At 54.7% G+C, this 18,778-nt stretch overlaps 2 protein-coding genes across 7 annotated transcripts in view; one reads left to right on the top strand and one right to left on the bottom strand.

Moving 5' to 3' along the window:
• Positions 1-464: 464 nt before the first annotated feature.
• The window catches only part of VPS13D (vacuolar protein sorting 13 homolog D), a 276,465-nt gene continuing 258,151 nt past the window's right edge, over positions 465-18,778 (bottom strand). For all 5 annotated transcript variants that reach the window (XR_016210247.1, XM_008275374.5, XM_008275375.5 and 2 more), the window contains 3 exons: positions 13,288-13,419; positions 3,105-3,345; positions 465-1,759 (listed from right to left, as the gene is read on the bottom strand). Coding sequence is in view for 4 of the 5 variants with exons in the window: in XM_008275374.5 (XP_008273596.4) it covers positions 1,628-1,759; positions 3,105-3,345; positions 13,288-13,419 (505 nt within the window). In the remaining variant the exon portion in view is untranslated. The remainder of the gene's footprint in view (positions 1,760-3,104; positions 3,346-13,287; positions 13,420-18,778) is intronic.
• Positions 7,410-10,632, top strand: LOC103352510 (uncharacterized). Of its 2 annotated transcripts, none has more exons than XM_070079266.2 (4): positions 7,410-7,598; positions 7,707-7,806; positions 8,376-8,511; positions 10,305-10,632. In XM_070079266.2, the coding sequence occupies exons 1-4, from the start codon at positions 7,553-7,555 to the stop codon at positions 10,485-10,487; spliced, it is 465 nt and encodes a 154-aa protein (XP_069935367.1). In that variant the 5' UTR covers positions 7,410-7,552; the 3' UTR covers positions 10,488-10,632. The 2 variants fall into 2 exon arrangements, with proteins under 2 accessions (XP_069935367.1, XP_089155404.1); XM_089299278.1 differs by lacking the exon at positions 10,305-10,632 and adding an exon at positions 8,663-8,974.

Raw genomic sequence — 18,778 nt, forward strand, 5'->3', positions numbered from 1 at the left:
CACAGATCAGGCAGGGGGTTATTGATGGCAAAAACCACAACCAAACTGTGGAGTGCAGGGACGGAGGCTGGCGAGGTACAGTGGGGAGAGAGAACCCGTGGACTTTCCGCTTGGATCCTGCGTGAGCGAGCCCCCGCAGGATCATGACTGCACTCAGTGCAAAGCCAATACCCAACCCCGACCCACCGGCCCTGCCAAAGCCAGGCTTCGCTTCTGCAATCCACGAACTTGGCGCCCAAACCTTGGCGGTCAGGAGCACTGATCCTTCCCAACACTACAGTGCTCACGCCTCACGCCGACGCTCCGGGCCCTCCGCTCGGAACGCCAGCGAACACACAGAGCGGGGAGTGGGGCACGGGCAGAGGGCAGCCTCACTCGTGTCCTGGAGGATCTGGGTCACGGGTCAGAAACACCAACGCCTTCGGCACATCCACCGAGTCATCTCAGAGCTCAGCTCCACGTGGTGAGATTGTAGAAAGTGATTATTTTATTAAAATAAAAACTTTAAAATCACAAGGTGACTCATTCATTGCAGAGTAACCCCCTCCCCCATTTATTTCTCACAGAAAAGGGAAAACACCAAAAACAAGACCCAGGGAGGAGGCGGGGCATTCAGACCAGGCTGGAATTTAAACCACAGACAAGGGCCGCTTTTGCCAAAAGCCAGTTCCATGAATAGCTCACAGACCGGCCGTTAATACTCCTATTTCATTCCCTTTTCTGAAACTCTCTCCTTCCCTGCTCTGTCCTGGTGCTGCCACCCCTGGGTCCCCCGGCCGTGGAGCTGCGCAGCCCGCCTGCGGCTGGTGCAGGGAACCAGACCAGGACTCGCTCCTCGCTTGCGGGGCCCAGGAAGTCGGCATTCGTGTTGGAATCGATTTTGTACAGCAATCCATGGGATTTTTTCTTCTAAAACAACAGAGCTTACCGATGTTTCCAACCCCTGGTAACAACCTGCCAAAGACAGACAATGCCACTCTGTGTGTGCTGGGCAGCGAGAGCAGGCAGCCCCCGAGCCACGCTCCTGCCCCGCGAGGGCCAGCTCTGCCTCCGAGGCTCCCGCCCGGGCGTCCAGGGCTGCACAGGCGGCGGGTTCAGCGCCTCGGTTTCACCGCGACTCGCTTCCCACGGTTCCTCTAGTTTGCAAACCCAGGGCATAGGGCTCTCCACCTTCTGCGAATGCCTTTCTACAGAGAGTACCCTGAATTACATGAGTGAGATTAGTGCAACGGAAGAGCCAATAGAACTTAGAGACTTTACACACGTCACGGGCCCTGTTCAGAGGCGCTCCTACCTATTTACAAACACGCAGTTGTACATATATACATGTTAACAAAATACAGGGCCGTCTAAAAATCAGACTCATCTCAGCACTTCTTTTTTATGTTATTCAACCCATATGTTTTTTTTTTTTTTTAAATCACTTCCCTGTAGTCTAGCGTAACTCCCGCTGCACAGATGAACACGGCTTCCACACGCACGTTCTCCCACGGGGCTTCCTTTCCCTCCGTCTTCGCTGTCTCCCCCAAACCTTCGCTGCTGCCTCTGATCGGAGCCCGGAGTGTGGCCTCTGCTCTCCCTCTGGCCGGGCTCGCGGCGGTGGCACGGCTCCCCGGCAGCGGGGTTCTCAGGCGTCCAGCTCCAGCTGCTCTTGGTTTTCGCTGAGTCTCAGCATGAGCTGCTGTTCGTAGTACAGGCTCTTTGCATAGTTTATCTCCTGTGACAGCTTGACGGCGAGGACCTCAGATTTCACGTGGACCTGAAGAGGAGCCCAGAGTGAGTGTCCCCGTGGGGAAGCGCAGCCAGGCAGAGGCGCCAGGCAGCAGCTCCTGACCTGGGCGCCCATCAGAACAACACGGCATTCTTCTAAGAAATACAAACTCCCAGGGCCTGCTCTTGGCCAATTCTGGTTTAAGACTCTGGAATTGGTATTTGGAAAGTACTCCCCAGGTGACTGTGCCGACCCCAGGCCACCACTGCTGAGAGCCCGGATCTGCCGACCAAGGACGCACAGTGAGCACACAGCACTGCCGCTGGATTGCAGTCGGAGTCTGGGGACGGCCAGAAGAGGAAGACAGGGCAACGAGCAGACGGCTGCGGGCTTTCTTCCCGAGCAGTGGGCAGAGGAGGAGCCGGGCAAGGCTCCCCACCACGAAGAGGGGCTTGTAGCAAGCTCACACAGAGACGCAACAGCCGGACGCTGGGCCGGGGACCCCAGGGAGCCTGTGCACACCAACCCGAATCGGAGAGTGTGCCCAGCAGAGAGGAGCAGACAGACTCCCACCTGCTATTTCTCCGTGTAGAAGGACCAGAGAAAGCGCAGGCACACTAGGGAGAAGGGTCGGGACTAGCACCTGGGCGTCACCAGACACCAAGTCAGACTGCTCTTGGGAGGGGTGGCTTCCTCACGCCTGCTCCTGCTGCTCCAGCCGCCCCTCGGAGCAGAAGCAGCGCTGCATGGGGTCTGTGGTCTAGTCGGACCACCTGGCTGGGAGTCCCAGCTCCGGGGTCAGCTGTGTAGACCTGAGTGAGTCAACTCGCCCTCGCCTTTTTACTCCTTGCCAGTCCAGTGGGTTGTAAGGTGGAACAGCAATGCCCCCGAGATGCTCGGGGACAGCCTGGCACAGAGCAGGCCCTCTGCAAGTGCCCGTTACTCAGGCGCGTTCTCATCTCCAAGTCCTGCCAGCCAAGTCCCTCCTGCCTCTGGACACTTACTGAGCATGCCAGACACTGCTTCTTTGTGCAAAACATAAAGTTGCGGAAAGAACCAGAGAAGCCGGGGCACGCTCTGACATCTTAGGTTCAACACCTGGAACCAGAGCCCCATTTTAGGAAGGAAGAGCCGCTGTGTCCTTAGCTGCTGCCGATAGCTGGCCAGAGTAAGCACGGCTGGTGCACTGTAGCCGTGGGCGGCCGAGGCACAGCGGTGAGGAACCTGCCCAGGGGCACTCGCGGCACAGACGGAAGGCAGTGCCAGCCTGGGGGAACCCCGCCTAAAGCTCCTGCTGGGAGCGGCGCAGGGCAGAGGGCGGCAGAGCCCCCCCCGCCCCCCGAGCCCGTGCGCCCACCTCGGGGTGCTGGCGGGGTGCTGGCTGGGGACTCACCATCGGCTTCTGGTGGGACGGGCCGGGGATGGACACACCACTACTTGTGTTCACTGCTTTCTTGGTCACCTGCACGTACACCTTCCCGTGCTCTTTGGAGACAAGGCAGTGGTAGAGATCGCCGTACTTGACTTCCAGGAAGATGGCCTCTCTGTCTACGTAGTCTCCGCTCTTCAGGAAGTACACTGCTTTGGAAGAGATGAGCACGCAGTAGCTGTCGGTGTTCTCCACGGCTATGAAGCTGCGAAGGGAGGGAGAAGAGCATGGACGCTGAGTGTCTCTCCCCGCGGCAGGGGGCTGCATATTCCTTGGAATGGGGCCAGCAGGAAATGGGATGGAGGCCCGCGTGGGCTGCGGGGTCCAAAGGTCTGAGCTTGAACCCAGGACCCTGCACTTACTACACCTTGGGCAGGTGTCCTAGCCCCTCCGTGCCTCAGCTTCCTCATGCGTAAGTCAGGAGGAAGAGTGACCCCCCGCCTGAGGGGGCTGCTGGGAGCCCACGTGCACCGCACCCAGCCCCTCCGTCCAGGCGCTAAGTCGGTATCAACTAGTGATGACCCCACACAGCAATGGGAACCACTTCATGTTATGAATTACATTCGTGGGCTGTGTTTCTGGTGAGCCTTTCGGACAGCTTAAGCCTTAGAGAAAACCCTAACGGTGCTTTATGGGACAAAACAGAAAGAAAGCATAATGCCTTCGAATGTTAGACTCAAGCAGCCAACGAGGAAGTTCACTGAGCAGCGTGGCGGGGTGACACCAAGCGGCGTAGGAGACACGCCCAGTGGGAAGTGGAATTAACACAGCTTTCCCAACACGCGAGCTCGGGGGACGTTTGTACCCATGGGCCCACTTCCTGCCTTGGCTCTGGAGAGAAGGCCCCGAGGCTGCTCAACGCGTTCAGTGACGGGGACTCACGGGGCCACTCCCTGTCCAGAGAGCCCGGGGACGCTGTCGTCTTCATTCCCCAGCTTTTAGCCACCACTTCTCAGGGCTTTAGGGTCGCTTAGAGAAAACGGAATTCCCCTTCCATGGCGCTCACAGGCTTGGAGCAGAAACTTATGCGCGGCCACTGAATGAAGAGGAGTGACCGGGGGAAACCGCAGCGGCCGCTCCCCCACCCAGCCTGGCGGCCTCCCTGTGTCTTGTGACAGCCTTTCACAATGGGGCTGCGGTCTCGAGGGACAGTGAGAAAGAACGTGGATGACAGCCAGAATACTAAGAGCTGACCAGAGACTGGCTGCCAAGCTCCAGCTTCCACACTGCACTTGCGCGGGGCCGTGGCTCCACCTGCAACTGTTCCAGGACCTGGGTCTAGGACAGCTTTGCTCCCGCGTCTGTGCTGCAAAATCCTTCAAGGGGAGACAGAACGAAGCCCGGCGTGCAGGCAAAGGCCTGCCTGCGGGTGGCCAGGCTGAGCACGCGCTGGGCATCTGCTCCCCTCTGCATGGGCAGAGCCTCTGCCCAGAACCGCACCTTGCTCTCTCCAGCCGCCCCCAGTTCCAGCTTCTCCTGGAAATTCCCCTAACCTTCCAGCCCCTCCCTGCGTGTGACTGCTTCCCTGTGCTGACCTCGCAGCACACGGCCCAACACTGCTTGTTCTTTATGTGTCTCCTGGATAAGTCTCCTGCTATGCCATAGGCCCTTCAGAGTAGGGTCCACATCTTATACCTGTGTCTCCCTGAACACTACCAAGGACCACCCTCAAAGGACTCAGCAAGTAGCTGCCTTGTTCCAGTTGCCATTTTAATCACAATTTCCCATGACAAACACTGGGGTTTACTGTTCTGTTCTAAGTAGTTGGCAAAGTCAAGAACGTCGGCTTGTAAAGGCTCAATGCCAAAATCAGAAATGCCCAGTGGCTTGCAGAGTTTGGGCCACCTGGCACAGGCTTTCTCACGGCCCACGCTGATGGCACCAGGGGGCAGCATTATCACTGAATCAGGTTGACAGCTGGGCTCTGGGTGGGCCTCGTGGGACAGTGGGGAAGCCACCATTGTGGACACCCACATCCCATCCTGGAGTGCTGGTTCCAGTCCCCAGCTGCTCTGCTGGCAATCCAGCTCCCTGATAATGCGCCTGGAAAGCCGTGGACGATGGCTCAAGTACCTGGGCCCCTGCTATCCACATGGGAGACCCAGAGTTTCTGGCTCCTGGCTTTGGCCCAGCCCAGCCCCAGCTGTTATGGGAATCTGGGGTGAACCAGGGGATGCAAGATCTCCGTCACTCTGCCTTTCAAGTAGATGAGAATAAGTAAATGGATAAATATGCTAAAAATAGGCTCCAGAGGAAGAAAGGAGGGTGCAGAGACAGAAGGACAGAAAGACGGGGGAAGCATCAGGATGCCAGCCACAACTTGCAGACTGGCCAGCTACGCTCCTGAATGTACGCACGCAAGGCAAGTGGCCTCTGCAGCTGCAATGGGTTCTCGGGAGGCTGCGAAACGGAGCACAGCAGCTGGGCGACAGTGGAGCGTGCGTGAAAAAGCCGGCCAAGATGAGGCGTTCTCCCCTCCGGTCTAGCCCTGGCCCCCACCCCAGCCCACCTGACCCTGCTGCAGCCTGTGGAAGGGGCCAGAGGAGCTGACACTGACGCACTGTCCACTCCGTGACACGCTGGCCGGCTTTAAAGCAGTCTTTCCCAGGTACCATCGGTGGCACGAGTCCTGCTGCAGGACAGGCACCTTCTGGAAGAAAAGTGGCCTTGAGCTGGGAGGCCCCTCTGCACGGCAGAGCCGTGGTGACGCAGGCACAGGCCAGGAAGGCGGCAGAGCCCCGCAGCCTGAGCGGCTGCGCCAAGTCAGCTGCCTTCACTGCGGCTCTGATGGAGAGGGCACTGCTTTGCAGCTTCCTGCACAAAGTCAGCGTGAAGATCAGCACTCACGGCTGGGAACCCCCGAAACAGAGGCGCCCGGCAGCGGCTCCGCAGGTCCTGCAGGTCTGGGCCCGGTCAGACTCAGGACCTGCTCCGGTGAGAGCGCGCGCTGGACGTGTGCCTGAAGCGCCCTCAAGTCTTTTCGGATCAAAGGCACAGAGCCAAGGGCGTGAGCGTGAGGGGGAGACGGGGAGACGGGGAGGCCCCGGCCGGAGCCAAGCGAGGACCCAGGGCCTGGCCCAGCAGCAGCGCTCTCCCACTCCCTCCACCAAGTCTCATCAGCATCGCGATTATTGTTACCTTTTTGTTTTTTCAAAATATGTAAACCACAGCAAAGAAAAATTTGAACAGTTCCAGACTAGGCCCTGGTCAAATGGAGATCCATCTCCAGTTTTCCCATGAAAGAGGAGAACCGAACAGGTGGTGGGAGGAGCCTGCGCATGCACAGCGCCCTCAGCCCTCTGGGGGATCTCTGTCCTCTGTCCCTCAGGGCACAGCCCCCCCCTCCCCCTCAGGGCACAGCCCCCGCCCCCCCCCTCACCCCTCAGGGCACAGCCCCTGTCCCCCTGTCCCTCACCCCTCAGGGCACAGCCCGCGTCCCCCGCCCCATCCCCCTCAAGGGCACAGCCCCATCCCCCTGTCCCTCCCCCCTCAGGGCACAGCCCCATCCCCCTGTCCCTCCCCCTCAGGGCACAGCCCCTGTCCCTCCTGGCTGCCCGCAGAACCCTCCGCTCTGGGTTCCAGGTTAAGCAGAGAGCACCCTGACCTCAGCGTGGAGGCCCAGACTGTCCATTCTTTGTAACCCGAATGGCCCGGCCCACGTGAAGAGCGACTCCAGGAAACGTGGCGGGATGACACAGAGGGGACACCGTGCAGTCTGTCTTGGATCCTTCTGTTGTGCTAACTCAGGCAGGGCAAGGAACGTACACAACGCCTGGTAGCAAGCTTTAGCCCTCAAACATGAGGATGAGGACTTGGAACGCTGCCTAGGCTCCCTCATGTTAGGTTGCTGGGGCCCTTTCATTGATTCTACTAGAAAAATTTTTTGTACAATCTTTAAACTGCCATGAAAAGTTTCAGTTTTAACTCTCCTCCTGGCTTTGGCGTCAGCACAACGTTTGTTCTGAGTAAAAGGAAGGCTGCACACCTGGTTAACACCCTGCTCCAAGATGACCGGCGCCAGGAACGGGGAGGCGGGCAGACTCCACAGCACGGAAGCGGGACCGCTAGCAGGAGCGCTGCCCACGAACCACAGCCAAGGGTGTCCTCAGGGCACCGGCAGCTTTGCCCACAGCTGCGCTGGTTCTCTCACTCCACGCCGGTCATGCGGCAGGCCTGCCTTTGGACCAGCACGCTGGTGCCAGGCGGCTCTGCCTCTCACCTGCCAGGTGCCCTGACTGTCTAACAGGGCTCAGTGCTGCACTCCCAGGCTGCTGTGGGCCACAGCAGGGAAGCCAGCCTCCTGGACAGCGACTTTCTGCTGTTGGGAACGGGCCAGGCTAGCCCGATCCAGGCTAGCCCACCTGTCCTCTCTCAGTGGGGTAGAGAAAGGGGTGCCCCATCCACATGGCCACATGGGAAACAGCTTCAGGACAGATTCCTTGGAGACAGAATCTGCAAGTAACTCGTGCAGCCACACTACTCGGTTTCTTTCTTCTCTCCCATTATTTTATTTATTCTTTCTTTCTCAGCTCTGTATTTATACATCTTGCTCTGTTCCCTCCGCAGTTAATTCAGAATCAGAAACGTCTGCGTCATCTGGCTCCAAGAGTGTTTCCAAAAAAAGCCCCTCCCTGGCAGGCGCCCGCGCGGCCCTGTGCTGCGACAGGTGAGCTCCTGTGGACGTCCCTGTGCTGCGTCAGGTGTGAGCTCTGGTGGACGTCCCTGTGCGTGTGCCCTGTGCTGTGTCAGGTGTGAGCTCTGGTGGACGTCCCTGTGCTGCGTCAGGTGTGAGCTCTGGTGGACGTCCCTGTGCGTGTGCCCTGTGCTGCGTCAGGTGTGAGCTCCTGTGGACGTCCCTGTGCGTGTGCCCTGTGCTGTGTCAGGTGTGAGCTCCTGTGGACGTCCCTGTGCGTGTGCCCTGTGCTGTGTCAGGTGTGAGCTCCTGTGGACGTCCCTGTGCGTGTGCCCTGTGCTGCGTCAGGTGTGAGCTCAGGTGGACGTCCCTGTGCGTGTGCCCTGTGCTGCGTCAGGTGTGAGCTCTGGTGGACGTCCCTGTGCGTGTGCCCTGTGCTGCGTCAGGTGTGAGCTCAGGTGGACGTCCCTGTGCGTGTGCCCCCAGTGCTGTGACTCAGGGCCTCCCAGCTGCTCTTCTTTCCTCGCCAGCTCCCTCCTCTGCTGCACACCCGATCCTTCTCAATTCCTCTCCTTACCGGACTCCGCATTCCATTACTGCAGATTCCGCGGACGCTGCCTCCTGAGCACCCCCACCCTGGCCTATCTCCGTCTCCACTGCCACCGCATCTCCACCTTTTCTGGACCACGCCAAGGGCCCCCTGCCTCTCCAGAGGGTTGGCTCTTTGTGGCCAGCAAGGTGACATTTTCACGTGCAGTGTGGGTGGGATCTCAGGGTGGCCTGCAGGCGTGGCGAGCTCCTAGCATGACCGCAAGGGCCAGGCCTTCCCAGTCAGCCAGGGGAAGCCTCCTCTCCTGCTCCACCACGTCTGCTCTTCCCTCTCAAACAGGAGCTGCCGCCCGCACGCCCCACTTCGCCGGACAGGCCCCCAGCTCTTCTGCCCACGCCTCTGCCAGCACCGCGTTCGTCTCCCTCCTCTCCTCGGCACATTCCTTCTCCTCCCTCGAGGCCAGGGCCACTGTCCATAGCCTTCCCCAGCCCTCTGGGCATAAGCTGACCCTTCCCCACTGTGTCCCGTACCACTTTAGCATGCTTCCATCCCCACAGCAATCAGACGTTATGTGTATCTGCTAACACACAGTCCGCTTTCCCTGCAGAGCTGGCTCTCAGCAGGCCGGCGCTTGCACGGATTAGGGAGTCTGAGAATCGCCAGTGAAGTCACACTGTTAAGGCCAGTCGACGTGGCCAGCACACGCAACTCGGGACAAGGGGCACGTTTCACCCAGCAGTAAGCTCAAAGACCTCTCAGGGCTGGCGCTGTGGAGCAGTGGGTGAAGCCTCTGCCTGTGACACCTGCATTCCATATGAGCCTGGGTTCGAGTCTTGGCTGCCCCACTTTTGATCCAGCTCCCTGCTGATGCACCTGGGAAGGCAGCAGGGGATGGCCCAAGTACTAGGGCCCCTTCTCCCACGTGGGAGACCCGGATGGAGCTCCAGGCTCCTGGCTCTGGCCTGGCCCAGCCCCCGCCGTTGCAGCCATTTGGGGGAGTGAACCAGTGGATGGCAGAGCTCTCTCCGTTGCTTTGTCTCCTTCTGTAACTCTGACTTTCCAATAAATAAATCTTTTTTAAAATTCTCTCAGAACTTTTGATTTAACTTATTGAAGATTTAGAAAGTCATTAACTTTTATCAGAGTAGTTGGGTAATCTGTCAAGTACAAGTTTTAATTCAGTAGCATATCAAAGAATATCCAATTCCCAATATAGATATTGATAGGTTATTTCATTTTTTTTAAAAAAGATTTGTTTATTTATTGTTTATTTTGAAAGGCAGAGTTGCAGAGAGAGGGAGAGACAGACGGCGAGGCCGTCCATCCACTGGTTCACTCCCCAAATGGCCGCAATGGCCAGAGCTGGGTTGATCCGAAGCCAGGAGCCAGGAGCTTCTTCTGGGCCTCCCACATGGGTGCCGGGGCCCAAGCAGTTGAGCCATCTTCTGCTGCTTTCCCAGGTGCTTTCCAGCAGGGAGCTGGATCAGAAGTGGAGCAGCTGGGACCTGAAACAGCACCCAAGTGGGATGCTGACACTGCAGGTGGTGGCTTTACCCGCTACACCACAGTGCAGGCTCGGTAGGTTATTTCTTTTAGAAAATGGAAGCTAATGAAATCGATGCCATGCCGCAAAGGGACTGCCTTGTTCTCTGAGACAGTACATGTTACAGGTTCATGCTATCAGAATCAGCGTCATAGCGGGTGCCTGGCATCACTCCTTCTCTTGACGCAGCTTCTCAGAAAGAACAGACGAGAGACAGTGTGCTCGCAGACGAGCAAGGAAGGAGACTCTTCTCTCGACTTCATTTTTCCTGAATTCTTTCAAATATGTTAACCATGCACACGAGTTCACTTCATTAAAAACAAAAAAAAAGAAAGGATTTATTGGCCAGAGGGATTACAGGCTAATACTGTTTTGTTTTGATTTTTAATATTCTTCTGTATTTTAAACACTCTCTCATTACTGTTCCTTTCTTCATAGCTGGTAACAGGAAACCATGACCGAACTCCAGAAACCGGCCCTTGGCGCAGCCTGGGTCACAGTGAGGCTCGGGACTCCCGTGCTGGGAAGGACGGGGCCGCCCAGAGCTCCCAGCTGACGCTCCCTTGGCTGAGAGGGAGTAGCAAAAGCAATGGAGGAAGTTTGTGGAAAACATTAAAATGAAGTCTCTGACCATAAATTAGGCATCAGTTGGAAAAAAATTAATTTTAATCACATAGAACTATTTTAACCTTAAGGACATCTTAACCCGGGATTCTGTTTCTAACCAAAATTCAGAGAAATGGGCAGCAATGGTAATTCTGCAACTCGCCAGAGAAATACTGGATGGATTTGAAACTGAGGCCTTTTCAGCTGGCCAGACCTTAAATTACATGTCAGTAACTATCTTTTTAATACTAATTATCTCAATAAAATGAGAAAATTAATGCAGCTGGATCTGTGAGAGAGGAGCGAAGTCGCCCGGGCACTGGGACGTGGTGGGGCTGCGCCTGCATCAGGAAGTCATTACACAACACTTCCCAGAAGTGAACCTGTGAGTCCGACTGGAAAGAAATGTGGAAGCATTTAGTTAGAACAGTAGAGCGAGGCATTCAAGACCCTTTTAAGGGGTTAACTCTGCAGGGAAATATGCAAATAATTAAGTCTCTGGACATGTTTTTGATTACAAATCCAGGATCAAAGTCAGAGGCATGATTTGGTGCTCGTGCGCTTCTCTTGAAAACCCTTCCCTGCGAAGCGATGACTGCGCCGTCCACATCACCAGGAGGACGCAGGCTGACAGCCGTCCACATCACCAGGAGGACGCAGGCTGACAGCTGCGGCACTCAGACACACCTGGGCCCTCAGGCTTCCTCCTCCTGCAGCGACTGGCACGCAGGCGAGAGCTGGCCAACAATTTGGCTGGAGACACGGCTTCATCTTTAAAGTCCAAGTTCTCTCACACTGGGATCTTCCTGAGTCCACGTGAGTGCCGAGTGTCACGGCGTCTATGCACGGTTTGTGCCCACCCTCCCTCCTTCCCGGTCTTCAACGGCACAGTGCACCCAGAGGCTGCTCTATACACTATCTGGAAGGCAGCTATGCTGACCTATACCACCAACGCAGCCTCCTCGGTCATCTGGTCCACCCTTCATTCTCCCGCAAGTGAACTCTGCAAGCGCCAGGGCAGGCTTCGGCTTGAGGGGAGGAGAGTCGGGGAGGAGAAGGCAGGGCACACGCTGATTCATAATCTGACCTAACCTCTGACCAGCCTCCACGCTCAGGACATTAACAGAAATCCTAAGTGCAGCTATCTGGCTGCATCTGTCACATGCCTCTGGGACATCAGGTGTGCTGTTCTAGGCGCTGAGGGTTCTTCCATGAATGGAAGCGATGAAAATCCAAGCCCACCTGGGGCTGCGGTTCCAATGGACTATGCATCATGTCCTGCTAGACCCAAGTTTCTGACTCAAAGAACAAAAGTTCCGTCAGTAAAGGGCTGTAATGGTCAGCTATGGTACCAAATGCCTACACCGGGAGGGAGGCAGGAATATAATACACCACCCCCCCCCCCGCCCCGCTGCCGCCAACTGAAACTACATGGGAATCCGGGTGGCAGAGTGAGGACTAGAGTCACTGTCAGATGCGACAGCAGATCCGTGAGTGACAGGTACTGAGGACTGAACTGTGTTCTCCCCCAAATGTAGACATGGAAGCCTGACCCCATGTGATTCTCTGGAGTAAGGAAGTAATTATGGCTAAACCAGGTTGTAAGGTTGGGGCCCTGATCCGATAGGCTAGTGTCCTTACAAGAGACACCAGAGGCTTTTCTCCCTCTCCGCCATGAGGCCATGGTGGGAAGAGGGCCCTCGCCAAGAATACAATCAACTGGCATGCTGGGGCTTCCCAGGGCCCCAGCTGGGAAAACCTGAGTTCTGTTGTGTAAGCCCCCAGTCTATGGTATCTTCTCGTGGTAACCAGAGCAGACTAAGAGAATGAATTTATCAAGAGACACTCCAATAATGTCACAGGGTGGGCGTGAGCTACACAATCAGTTCTAGCACAATGCCATCCCGTCCATTGGACAAAAAATGCATTCTGGGTTTGATTTTGAGCTCCCCATTCAAACATGGCTACAAAAGCAGGAGACGAGGTCTACCTAGCACTGTCGCTAACAACGACACTTCACAACAACCTGAAAACCCGCCCGCACCAGACACTCTTCCCCAACCAAACGACACGCAGCGCTCACAGCTGCCTCCCCTTCCTGGTGTGCTTTCCCTTAAAGGAGACAATTACCCACACAGTAAGTTGAACCAGCATTCTGCTTCTCACCAGATATAACTCAACTGCTTCCTCTGGGCTGGTGGCTTTCATACCTATCCAGGTTACAGAGCACTTTATGTTATTAGGATCTCTGCAGAAAATCCTAAAATAGCGAAGGTCACTTCTATCAGATCCACCAGATACAAGCTCCCCAACTGGAATCACAAGCATGACAAGACCCCAGGCATCCCAGGCTCCATATTTAAGGAACAACAAAACAATCTTAAGGAAATTACATTTCTAAAATGTCTGACTACTGGTCTTTTGTTATTTGTTTATCTGTTTTATTTTGTGGCACTCAGCAGCAAACAGTAGGACATTAAAGTTTAAGAGAATTTTAGAGGGAGAAGAAACTCTTAAAATTGAGAACATTTTAGTCATTATCTTCTCTCCTGGAATTAACTGGGAAGAGATTGCCATTTTCTAGAAATAACGCTCAGGCCCAGCTACCCAGCATGGAGCGCTGCTCCACCAAGCCAGGGCTGTTGACAGGCAGTTGTGTCTACACCTACAGAACACCTGGGACGGGCAATGCTTTGAGCAGTTCTGAGGTCTGAGAGTCAGGATTGCTGTGACTCAGATAGGACTTCTTAGACGCAAGGCTAGAGAAGATGAGCCAGCGGACCAGCAGCGCTGGTTCCCCTGGGCGCCCACTTACAATTCGTCCTGGATGTTGTCCGTTAGCTTGAAGAGCTGCTCCTGGCCCTCTGCTTGGCTCTCAGAATAGCGGGGAAGCAGCCCCTGCGGCCCTGTGCAGCAGCGCGGTTTCCGAACCCTCTGTGCTTGGGTCCTAAATGAGTGAAGGGGCAAAAATGAAGAGGTGAAATGTTCAGGTTAAAATGACTTCCTTTCTTCACCTGGGAAAGAAAGCACAACTCAATACAAGACACACCAGCAGACTGCAGATGTAGTGACCAGAATTGAACTGCAATATTGCCCGGGGTGCACTGCAAGTCGGAGGCTGATTCTGAATCCTGACTCCTCTGCTTTCTGGCTCTGTGATAACGGGTGAGTTCACTTCATTAGCCCTAAGCTTCAGTTTCTTCTGTGAAACAAGACGGAGAAGAAGGTGACAGCCACCTCCCAGGACTGCTGTGGAGACCAAGTGAAACAATGCCCATCCGGCCTGTGCTCCGTGGAGGGTGGGCCGCCCAGCGCGCAGCCCTGGCCACCGTGACCAGACTCCCACTGACTCTAGGAAGCACCTCTGAGGAGTCAACTCTGGACTTGCAATGGGGCAGGAAGAAGACTGAGGGAGAAGACTGTGAGAACACACTATGGCCTTCAGCTTTGAGCGCTGGTTAGTCAACCACGGCTAAGATCCCCTGGGGGACAACCTAAGGCAGGCACAGCTCAGTCAGTTGGGTAAAGGGTGAGGGACACAGTGAAACCATGAGGAGGAAGAAAGGCCCCACACACCCGCCCCAGGACACGGTCCAGGGTCTGCAGCAGCTCTAACTCCCGCCACTCGGCTATTGGTTGCCCAAAGGAATCTGCTTTGCTATGGCTTTCAGGGCAGGCTCATGTTGTCTTTTTCCACAAACTCTACGCAGGGTAATTGATAAGTACTTTTTGGTGTTTTCCTAGAAACAGGAGTCCATATTTGTCTTGGAAAGGCTGTACATATTTCAGATGACTGATAAGAGTGTACTGGGCCTGTCCTCGGCCTTGTACTTGCTGTACTTTTTATTATTTGTTCCTGGAACCCAATGAAGCAAAACATCCCTCTCTAGACATATCTAAAAGCAATAGGCTGGACACAGAACCTGCCTTCACAACCATGTCCGAACAGCAGTGTGGAGACGGACTTACCAGGCCACGTTGGGCAGTAACAGGGGCAGGAACAGTAAGAAGCTTGCCACAGGCCGTGCAGCAGTTAGCTGCACACCAAGGTAACTGCACAGCCTGGACTCAGGACAGCACGCGCTCCCTGGGCCCTGACTCCTGAGGGACAGCCCGTGCTCGGGTGATGCTTGAGGTGTGCTGGCAAGCCCAAGTCCAGCGACAATCTCCAAAGTTCAGTTCCAGAGATGCTTTAAGTGCTATCACTTGTGTTGTTCAAGGCTGACACAGAGAGAGCGTCAACGATTCACACTGAGGGAAAGGGTAAAATCATCTACTGCGCATCCTCACACACTCCCCTCGTGCCTGGCTGCAATTCCTGCTTTAACGGATTCAGGCCTGTGTAGGCTCTTTGGAGCCTGCTGTTGACTGAACGTAACGAGCGCAGTCTAGGGAGCCTCTGTGAGCCCACTAGGGGAGAAGCTTGACAGGTGCTATTCAGGGACGCCAGCAAGGAAGCCAAGGGGGAGGAGCTTGGTGTTTCTTTCTGAGTGGCAGAGCCCTGTCCTCGTCTCCTTGGGTAGCGAGACACCTGCTGCCGTTCCGACGTTGCCTGGACTGGCCAATCAAACATGGTCTCCCCGCTCCAGCTCTCAGCCCCCAGGCTCGTGACGGAAGCCCGGCGGCTCGCCTGCGAGGGCAATGTGGGGAGGCAAGCTTCCTTTCAAGGCCAGGTTTGATTCTGACTTCTCTCACCACTTCTCCCCAACCTACTGGGAGGCCTGTAGGTTGGACTTCAATACACATTCTCAGTCCAGCCTTTTCTTTCCTCTCTGCCTTAACTAGCAAATGATCCGCGGATTTGTGATGCGTTATTCACTGGCCTCCACAGCCTCCTCACTCACTCTCTCTACTTCCGTCCTCACCCACGTTCCTCACAGTAATGAGAATGGCTGTGGGGAAACATAGCCGAGATCGAGTCAGCCATCTGCTCAAAACACCTGTGTTTCACATCTGACTTGGATGGATATATCTACTGATTGCTTGGCCCCCCACCTAGAACAGGTGCTGGGATCCAGAATAGGTGCCTGGTTTACGGAGAAGAGAGCAATGTGAAACAGTTGACTAAATGAGTACACGCATTTGTTGGTGGGGACCAGTGCAAGTCACGTGCCATGCTCCGAAGGAGTAGTGAGAGCGGGGAGCAAGTGAGAGATTCTGAACTGTGAAAGTCAATCATCAATGCTAAGGCGAAACGCAAACCAGCTAGAATGCTGTTTTCCAGACGGAAAGCTCAGGGTATCCATCTAGTCCACTGATCAGGACAAAGGACGTGGCATGAAGGCAACGCCATGAGACTGATAGCCCTGTGGACATTCGCCTCCCCTCACGAGGAAGAACCCACTTTAGTGCTCACACCTGAGGGAAGCATGTGACCGAGGAGGAGACACTGGCTGAGGGCCCTGAATTCCTCGAGGGGAATCCACGGAAGCCAGAGAAGCCAAGCAAAGGTGCTCGTTCCTGGAACAGAGCTCTCGGGAATCGCGTTTCACAGCAAAGAGGGAGCGGCTGGGAGACGAGTAACCAGTCCCGCGCGGTCAGCTGACCGAGGAGCTCCTGGGTGCAACAGGGATTTCCTGGCTCGCAGCTTCCCTCGGGCCTTCCGCGGATTTCAGTGATGCGGCCCCAGCTCCACTACCAACACGTCATCTTCTAACTTGCAAACTACAGACCCACCACCACATCAGTGAAAACACAGGCAGAGTGGCCCCACTGCAGATAAACACTGCTTCCCAGGTTTTTTCTCTTATCTGTCTTCCCGTCTTCCAAAGCCCTCCCTCACTTTGTTGTCGACCAAATATCAAGAGCGAGGTTGGATACAGCATTCAATCTTGATGCGGGAGCTCGCTGAGCCATTCAAGGCTTACTTGGACATCACCAGAGGAAAAGAGCAAAATCTGACCATAAAAGAAAGTGCAGTCTTCCCATACAGACTTCTTATAAACTTAGACATGCCCTTACTGGAAGCAGAGAGTCGGATTCAAGGAATTCTTTCCATATTTCCCTATTGCCTTATCACGGTCTATATCTGAAGAACAGTTCTTTCTTTTCTGAAACTCAGATACAATGTAAACTCTTCAGGGCCAAGGTGACAGCTTGGGGGGGGGGAGCAGTGCTTAAAGTCATTTGTGCCAATAAACGCAGATTCAATCAAAGAATCAACACCCCGGATTTAACCAAAGGATTATAAGTGTGGCCAATGTTGTGGCTCAGTGTGACACGGGCATCCCATGTTGTTTCGAGTCCCAGTTACTCTGCTTCTGATCCAGCTTCCTGCTAATGTGCCTGGGGAGGCAGCAGAAAGTGGCTCCTGCCACCAGTATGAGACCCAGATGGAGTTTCTGGCTCCCAGCTTTGACCTAGCCCAGCTCTGGCTGTTGCAGGCATTTGAGGAGCGAACCAGCAAACAGAAGAACTCTGTCTTCCTGTCACTCTGTTTTCCAAGTAAACAAATAAATCTTCTTTAAAAAAAAAAAAAGAAATATAAATCACAACAATTAGCTAGTGTTTCCAAGCCTTATAAGCCAGTCAAGTCCAAAGTGATGTTCTTCACGTCGGCTGCTGTTTCCTTCGCATGTGGAGGTAGCACTATAAATTCACAGAATCCTTTGAAACCAGTTTTACTGGAGTCACAGCAGCCCTAACCCGTTCAGTAATGCCGTGTGGCCATTTCTGAGCAACCAGGCCTAAGTCACTTGTGAGCATGTGCCAGCGAACCTATCAACACTTGCAGAAGACGTTATTCCTGGTTCGTTTGTTTTTAAGAAACACTGGGCTTCACAGCTGGACACACGGCTTATCCTCAGCCTCGAGCCTGCGGTCATCATCAACGCCTGTGTATCTGCTACAACACAATAAGCCCCGTGCACCCACCCGCACCATCACGCGGCTCCAACACTGACTGTGACACCTTTGTGCTCCCCTGCAGCCCGGCCCAGGACCTCGTCCTCTACCCGGCAGCTGTGATTCCGACCCTTGTGTTCATCATCCCCACGTGCTTCTCTTGAAGGTGTTCCATCACATTTCAGACCGTGTTTCGGTATTTTCTTGCTACAGTCTTTGGTTTTGGCTATTTTGGGATGTCACTGTCACACTGCTAAGATTCAGCCATTCCTCTGTGTGCGGTTATATTTCATTTTTTGCGCCTGCTTCATTAACAGTAGGAATAGTCCATGACTTATCCCCCTTCCTGTAGATGGCACGTGAATAACGTGCAGGTTTTGTGATTACAGACGCTGCTGCGACGAGCATCCCTGCACACACCTCCTGGTGAACTCTGAGCATACATCTAGGAGGATGTAGGATCACAGGGTATGTTCATTTATCAAGATGGCTCAAACTATTTCGAAGTGGCTGAACTCTATATTCCCTCCAACAATGTATTCATAAGGCCCCAGTAACCTAGCCACATGCAACTTAACATGCAACTAGTATAACTAGAGAACAAACCTGCATTTCTTAAGTTTTTATGTATTTATTGAGAGAGAGAGAGAGAGAAGAGAGAGGGATGAGCCAGCTAGCTAGATGGAGAGAGAGAGAAAGACAAAGACAGGATAGAGATATTGATCTTCCATCCACTGGTTCACTTCCCAAATGGCTGCAATAGCTGGACCAGGCCAGGCAGAAGCCAGGAGCCAGGAGCCAGGAGCGTCTTCCAGGTCTCCCACATAGGTGCAGGGGCCCAAGCAGTGGGCCATCCTCTGCTGCTTTCCCAGGCACACGAGTAGGGAGCTAGATCAGAAGTGGAGCAGCCAGGTCTTGAACCAGTGCCTGTGTGGGGATGCCAGTTCTGTAGGCAGAGGCTTAACCTTCTATGCCACAGTGCTGGCTCCATGACAGGGGCATCTTAATCATCAGGCAAGCACGCCTGCCCAGAACTGAATTTTTAGTTTAATTTAAACTGAAGCTGCATCTTGGACAGTGCTGGTCTAGGCTCGTAAGTTCTTGCTCTGGTCCACCACCACCGACCCAGCCCTGGCTGCCCCGGGCTCGGCTCTCCTCCTCGTGAGCAGCATCAATGCACGATGTGCTGCTACCTGGGCAAGGTCTCGGGCACAGCTCTGGAAGGAGGGGAGGACCATCAAACAAGAGGTGGCAAAATCCCACCCACTCACCTCTCATTAGAGACAGCGTCTCCAACGAACCAACACGCAACATAAAAGACAGTTTACAGTAAGAGTCTGCTCAGTGCAGATGCAACAACTCTGCCTCCACACACCTTTGCTGAGCCAAAGGGCTGTGGTATATTTAATTGTTGCCAGCTGGGGGTTTGCCGGCCATCTTAAGCCCTTGGCTGCTGCGGTTTA

This window comes from Oryctolagus cuniculus, chromosome 7, assembly GCF_051225735.1.
Source record: "Oryctolagus cuniculus isolate XC-2025 breed Fujian yellow rabbit chromosome 7, ASM5122573v1, whole genome shotgun sequence".
Classification (NCBI taxonomy): Eukaryota; Metazoa; Chordata; class Mammalia; order Lagomorpha; family Leporidae; genus Oryctolagus; species Oryctolagus cuniculus.